This window comes from Raphanus sativus, unplaced genomic scaffold (assembly GCF_000801105.2).
Source record: "Raphanus sativus cultivar WK10039 unplaced genomic scaffold, ASM80110v3 Scaffold0649, whole genome shotgun sequence".
Taxonomy (NCBI): domain Eukaryota; kingdom Viridiplantae; phylum Streptophyta; class Magnoliopsida; order Brassicales; family Brassicaceae; genus Raphanus; species Raphanus sativus.
The window spans coordinates 21,963-29,131 of NW_026615966.1; the positions used below are offsets into that span (position 1 = coordinate 21,963).

General features: G+C 35.2%; 1 protein-coding gene across 3 annotated transcripts; it reads left to right on the plus strand.

The window, feature by feature from the left end:
• Window positions 1-994: 994 nt before the first annotated feature.
• On the plus strand, window positions 995-2,666 carry LOC130494386 (eukaryotic peptide chain release factor subunit 1-1-like). 3 transcript variants are annotated; one of them, XM_056997443.1, is made up of 3 exons: window positions 995-1,225; window positions 1,485-1,557; window positions 1,623-2,666. In XM_056997443.1, exon 3 carries the CDS (start codon window positions 1,659-1,661, stop codon window positions 2,493-2,495), a length of 837 nt encoding a protein of 278 aa, XP_056853423.1. In that variant the 5' UTR covers window positions 995-1,225; window positions 1,485-1,557; window positions 1,623-1,658; the 3' UTR covers window positions 2,496-2,666. The 3 variants fall into 3 exon arrangements, with proteins under 3 accessions (XP_056853423.1, XP_056853424.1, XP_056853422.1); XM_056997444.1 differs by lacking the exon at window positions 1,485-1,557 and having other exon boundaries at window positions 995-1,178; XM_056997442.1 differs by lacking the exon at window positions 1,485-1,557 and having other exon boundaries at window positions 996-1,225.
• Window positions 2,667-7,169: the final 4,503 nt, after the last annotated feature.

Consider the following 7,169-nt stretch of genomic DNA (forward strand, 5'->3'; position numbering starts at 1 on the left):
TCATAAAGAAAAGATAATTGTAAGAACATATTTGATTGTAATTATCCTTTTTAAAAATATTAACCAAAATTGTAAAAGAATGTTTAATGTTAAGTTTCCTTTAATCAAATCCTAATTAAAAGTCATAAACAAAAAAAAACTGCAATCTTATTATTGACATATTAACACTTTGCAAAACAAAGTTATAGTAATTTTCATTTTTTTAAATGATATATCAAAACGATTTGTACAATAATATTAACATTAATTTTTCTTTTCTAAAATCATAAAAAGATAATTTAAAAAAATATCTTATGATAAAGCTAGTTACTATTATTTACAATATTTTTCTTAAAAAAGGAAAATTACTATTAATAATTGTTTATATGAAATTTTTTATTTAACACATGTCATAATCTTAAATATAAAATTGACATGTGTCACAATCATGCTAATTACTAACTTTGAACAAAAAAATATTTGATTGTAATTATCCTTTTTAAAATCTTAAACCAAAAAAATGTAAAAGAATGTTTAATGTTAATTTTCCTTTATTCAAATCCTAACTAAAAGGTCATAAACCAAAAAAAAAACTACAATCATATTATTGACATATTAACACGATTTGTAAAACAAAGTATTGTAATTTTCGTTTTTAAAAGTTCTATATCAAAACCGAATTTGTACTATAATATTAACATTAATTTTCTTATTCTAAAATCATAAAAAAGATAATTATAAAAAAATATATCTTATGATAAAGCTAGTTACTATTATTTACAATACTTTTTTTTTAAAAAAGGATAATTACTGTTAAATAATTATTTATATAAAAGTTATTTAACACATGTCACAATCTTAAATATAAAATTGACATGTGTCACAATCATGTTAATTAGTAACTTTGAAAAACCAAGCTTTATATAATAAGATTAGATGATAAATTATAAAATAATTGTGAGGCTGAGATATAAGTTAAGCGGTGAGGCTCAGGTGGGACTCGCTTTTTCTTTTAAAACCCTTTATTCTCTGCTCTTTCGCGACTTTTGTACTGTTCAAGGACTCGCGATTGCTTGAGTTTTTTTCTAAATCGGACAAAAAAAAAGGAAATTAAGAACCCTAATTTAAGGAGTTACCAATGAGGATGCTCTAAAGACTTTCAAATACTCATTCTCTGCAGAAAGCACAAAGAAAAAAAGGTTCCTGAAGCCCTTGTCCATCGTGCTCTCCTTCTCTTTCTATTGAGGTTCTTCATATCTCTCTTTTTGGTTTAGCTTTTACTAAAATTAGGTTTTCTATTTGTTGCGTTGGATTGGATGTATTGTTGATTTTGGCAGACGTACGATTAGAAATTTGGTTATCTTATTTAGCAATTAGCATGTAAAATCTGCCCCGTTCCAGTCATCTGTTCTCTCTTTCTATTCTGTTACGTAGCATATGCACTCCTAACAGCTTGTTTTTGAGAGATTTGTGGAGTATATAAGTTTTTAAAATTTAACGTGCAGCTTTATATTCTCCTAGAATTGTTACGGACAAGACACACGCCATGAAGTCTGATAAGATTTCCTGATTTTCTGAGTAATAATCGCACAATATCTCGTAATATATGATCAAGATTATAACTAGCTTCTTGGTTGTGGCAGGTTTCCTTCTTTTTTTGGTTTTTGTTTTTGCTTAAAATGGGAGACAACGCGGATGGGGTGTTTGGCTTTATTGTAATTGACATGAACGGGACTCTCTTTGGAACTCTGAGCGGCACCACCCGTGAGGTCCTTCACAAGTTCTCTGTTAATCTTCCAAAGATACACGGTAGAGGAGAAAAGGCAGCTCTTCAGTTTGCCCAGTTCCATAAGGAGTGTCAGCTTTACATTGAAAATATTGCTGAGCTCGCAACACAATACTACATCAATCCTTTAACAGGTCAGCCTAATGTGGCTGGGCTGATACTTGCCGGTTTAGGAGATCTGAAGATTGAGTTGAGGCAGTCGCATATGTTTGATCCAAGGCTTGAGACGAAGATCCTGAAAGTGGTGCATGTATCACTTGGAGGAGAGCACGGTTTCAGCCGAGCTATAGAGATGTCATCTGACCTACTAGGAGGTGTACGCTACATTCAAGAGAAGCGTTTGATAAGGAGGTTATTTCAGGAGATAAGGTTGGAGAACGGGAAGTACGTCGTTGGTGTGGATGATACGTTGAACACTCTAGGTGCTATTGAGACGCTGATTGTGTGGCAAGATCTTGCTATCAACAGATATGTGTTGAATAATAATGCAACAGGCGAAACCGTGATAAGATACATGGACAGTGAACAGGAAGGCAACGAAGAGAACTTCAGAGATGGTAACATTGAATTGGTTGTGATGGAGAATACTCCGTTAGTGGAGTGGCTGGCAAATGAACACAATCGTTTTGGTTGTGTCCTAGAGTTTGTTACGGACAATTCAAATGAAGGTTCTCAGTTTCGTAAAGGTTTTGGAGGGATCGGAGGGATCCTTCATCACAATATTAACTGATGAAACCTCACCTTTTCCAAAAAAAATGGACGGGATCTCTTAAATCTTGTGTTCTTTTTTTTTGTTTTCTTTTTTGAACTCTTAGCTTACTTTCCAAAAGGTGTTAACGTTATGAAATAATTCGTGTATTTAAGCATGATGTGCTACTGTAGCATAAATTTCGCATAGATATTTCAACTTGTGGATTTAATTTCAGTCAAAATACATCTTCTCATGCCGGCTCATGTACCTGAAGAAAGAAGGAAGCCGAAGTCTCAGTCCAAGCTATCTCTTGGGCAATATATTTTACCAAAGGAAATGTATGTCTCGAAATGGCTTGGGCTGAGAGATTGTTACTGTCATTGAATAAACTTTTGACTCTGCAAGATGTAGGATAGGTTTAAGAACCAGCAGGAGATCTGAGAGATTGTTACTCTCTATTACTCTTGAAAAGCAGAAGATGGACAAAGCTTTTCAATGTCTCGAAATGGCTCTCTGCATTCAAATATGTTACAGTTTGGAAAAATTTATTGTGAATTAGGTACAAAGCAAAGAAAAATTATTTTCCCTGGACAGCTTCATGTGTGTATATACATATCGGGAAAAGCTTTGTGAATCTGAGTTTCTGACCGACCTGAGGTGTTCCAAATTTTTACTGTGTATTCGATGTAATAAAGTTTCTCTCTTTTGTTCAAATTAATTTGGTTCAGGTATACCATTTTTCGTTGAAGGCGTCAAAACAGTGTCTTTTGTAAACATTATGGTTAACATTATTCAAGCACTGCAAGACATCGAGATACAAATTCCCTGAATATAAAACATTGAAATTTCTCTGATGCCCTGAGTGTTATACCACAAATTCTTACATATAAAACACGCAACTTTATCCAATTCTTAAGTTGGTGAAGCTCAAAGTTTCCAGATTTACTTGAGGGTTAAGGAAAATCAAACCTGGGGTTTGAAGAAACTTGTTTGACTTTAGAAAGGTTGATGATAGAATTGGGGGAACTAACCAGAGAACTCGATGGCTAAAGCAGGATGAGGAAGATGGCAAGAACAACCAGATCAATCTGCAGAGAGACATGATCATTAGTTCTTAGAGCCCAAATAAACGCAAGGGATGGGAGGGACTATTAGGTTCAATTCACTGGTGGGAGGAACTATTTATAATCTTTGGATTCTCGGCAAAGAGGTAAAACCATCTTTTCTTAAACCAAAAACGTAAAGGATGGGAATGATTTACTCTTTTTCCAGAGATAAAGAGGAAAAGTTTTATTTTTCGTTTCTCTGAAAAATATTAAAGTTTGTGTACAGTTGATGGCGACGACATGCACATGCCCACCTCGTTCGTTTTGCAATCAAGTTTTCCAAATGAACCATAACCAACTATTAATCGGTTTATGTTATAATGTCCTAACAAAATATGTAATATAAATATTAATGGAAATGGTTGTAAATTTTCTAGTAATTAAAGATTTAACAATACATGGTTGAGGAGGACTGTAAACTTGACACATCTAAAATGACAAAGTTGTTATTCATCTACTAATGAAAGATTAGTCTTCAAATTTGAGTCTCTTTCAATAATAAGGGAATATATATATTTCTAATTAGGAATCTGATATGACACAATACATTTAAAGTATTATATTTGAATTAACAACAGACTACATTTGTGTATCACACACACACAAACTAAAGGTTGGTTAAATAGTTGAGCATCGAAAATTTCATGATAAATAAAATTGACATTGTTTTAATTAGCAATAGAAAATGCTAATGTATTTAGTCACTAAATCGGGCTTAGCACCATGGTTCAAAGTAGGAAGTATTGTTTCGCTAACCAAGGTTTGAGTTTTCTCATCTACAAATTCTCTTGGGTAGTTCATAGGGCTGGGCAATCGGGGGACCAATCGGGTGTCGGTTCGGTTGCAATCGGGTTTCGGATTTTCGGTTCTATAAAAAACAACCCCATTCGGGGATTTTAAAAATTCGGGTCGATTTCGGTTCGGTTATAGTCGGGTTCGGTTCGGTTTTTATAAAAAGAAAAAGTTGTGATTTTGCACCGTAATGCAATCGGTTTCGGTTCTTGATCGGTTTAATTAATGAAACCACTATAATGTAATCAGTTGAAATTGATTAAAAACTTACTCTTGCTTTGTGTGACATTAAAGTTAAACACTAAAACCTGTAAAGAAATACAAATGCAAACTCATAAAACATGTGAAAAAACAATTTTGTATACAAAAGAGAAAGACATTCAACGATTGTATCTATTATCTAAGAGTAGTAATCAATATTGAAAGACAAAGATAAAAGCAACTGCAGAACTTTATTAAGATAGAAGTGATACAAAGATCACTTTTACTGTAATGAAAAAACATCTTAAAAATGACCATTATCCAAAAACCAAAACCAAACAGAAAGCAGCATAGATTAATGAAAAAAAAACAAAGTTTTTCAAAGCACAATCTCCAGCCGAGAAACCTTCAGAGTCCAGACTTCAAGCATCAATATGGTGAGCTTCAAACTCTGATAAAAAACAAAATAAAAATGCAGTTAAATGGCGCTTATACATAAACAAACGAGTAAAGAATCTAGCCAAGTGAATTCATACCTTTCTCAAGCTTATCAAACTCTTCAACATCAGCAAGTATTTGCTCATTTGTGATGATGGTTTCCTTAAGCTTGATGTCAGCTTGAAGCCATTGCTCAGTGCACATGAGAACCTCTATCATGTAGTGAGTCAAGCAGGATCTATAAGGCTCTAAAATCCTCCCACTTGTGCTGAAAGCACTTTCTGATGCAACTGATGAAACCTGCATAGCCAACAGATCTCTCGCCATCTCTGCAAGGACTGGGTACTTCATTTTATGCACCTTCCACCAAGACAAAATGTCAAACTCCATTCCCGGTAAGAGCTTTGGGCTCTCAACCGCCTCCTTCAAGTATACTTCAAGCTCATCCCTAGTATCATCACCTTTTTCTGCAACAAGCTCCTTGTACACAGCATCCATCCTTTCATAACCGAAATCCTCAACCACCAGTTCCATTCTTTCCACTATTTGTTCTTGAGAGTCTGGAGCAGAGACGGCAGTGGCTTCAGTTGGTTGCGATGCTTGTACAGATGACACTTTGAAACGTGTGTTGTACTCCTTAAACATGGATGTGAGAAGATCAGTCACGGACTTTGTCATTGCCTTTGCCTCCAAGCTATCTTTCCCATACAGCTTCTCAAAACAAAGCTTCGCAAAGTGCATCTTCTGTGTAGGGTCGAAGATGGTTGCTAAGATCAACATCTTGTTGACACCCTTGATCCCTTCCCAATACTTCAAAAACTTCTGCAACATTTCTGTTGCCTTCAACTTCAGCTCAGAGTCAACGCTACTAGCTAAACCAGTGAGGTTTCTCTCAATTGTCACTATCTCACCATAGCATTTGAAAGAATTAACCTTAGATGAGGCAGAAACAACCAAGGTGCTATTGTAGAATATGACCAAAAACCTAATCAGCTTTTCAACAGCTTTCCAGTCCCAAGAATCAGGTGGTCCAAACCGCTTAGCCCCATTTTCTACCTCTAGAAAATAATCATTGTACAATCTATCTTCTGCTTCCATTCTATCAAATGCTACCTTAAACTGCAATGCTCTAGATAGCATGAGAAAAGTTGAGTTCCACCGAGTCTTAACATCTAGGGGCAAGCTACCACGAGTCATCTTACCATTAGTGACTCTCTGATCAAAGGCATTTAACCTAGGGGTTGAGGACCTAACGTACTGAACAGCATTCCTAATAGCCAACACATTCTCACTTAAATCACTTAAACCCTCCTTAGCTATCAAGTTTATAATGTGAGCCGCACACCTCATGTGTAAAAAATTCCCGTCTAACACAAAAGCTTCAGGGGAAATCGACCTAAAGCCCTCATGAAACCTCTTAATAGCAGAAGTGTTTGCTGTGGCATTGTCAACAGTGATGCAAAATAGCCTCTCAAGACCCCAGTCGGCTAAACACTCTAGAAGAACAGTAGAGATAGTCTGACCTTTGTGATCCATGACATACTTGAAGCCAATGATCAACTTCTTCAGCTGCCACTCATCGTCAATGAAGTGTGCAGTGATAACCATATAACTTGCACCTGCAAGTCATGAAAATAATTGTATAAGCATACTTGAAGCCAAAGACATAAGCTTAAAAGTTAAAAGAATTGTAATTTTTATTTAAAAAAAACAGTGTACCTGTCACTTGAGATACCCAAATGTCAGTGGTAAGAGAGACTCTTTGTTTACTCGTGATGAGAGTGTTCTTCAGCGCTGCCTTCTTTTTCACAAACATCTCCACAATGTTCCTTGTCAAAGTTCTTCTTGAGTGCGGCTTGAAAGGCAAAACCTTGCAAAGTAAGACATTAAAAAAGTAAGTCAGTTTGATGATTTGAAAAAAAAAAGATTTAAAGGAAAAGTTATGCAAGAGTATAAGTAAGGATTAATGAAAAACGTTTACCTTGTCGCAGAAGTGCCTAAAAGCAGTGCTTTCAATAAACGAAAGTGGCAATTCTGCTAACACAACCAGCTCGTTGCAAGCTTCTTTGAAAACCTCTTCAGTCAGTTTGGATGCCTTCAGGTTGCCACCAGGTCCAATGTGCTGTTGATTCTTTTTCTGAGAAGTTAACCATGCTATGTGTTCTTTGCAAATTTG

What these genes read in the sequence shown, in the direction of transcription:
- LOC130494386 (XM_056997443.1), top strand. Translation starts at nt 1,659, where the DNA reads ATGGGAGACAACGCGGATGGGGTGTTTGGCTTTATTGTAATTGACATG.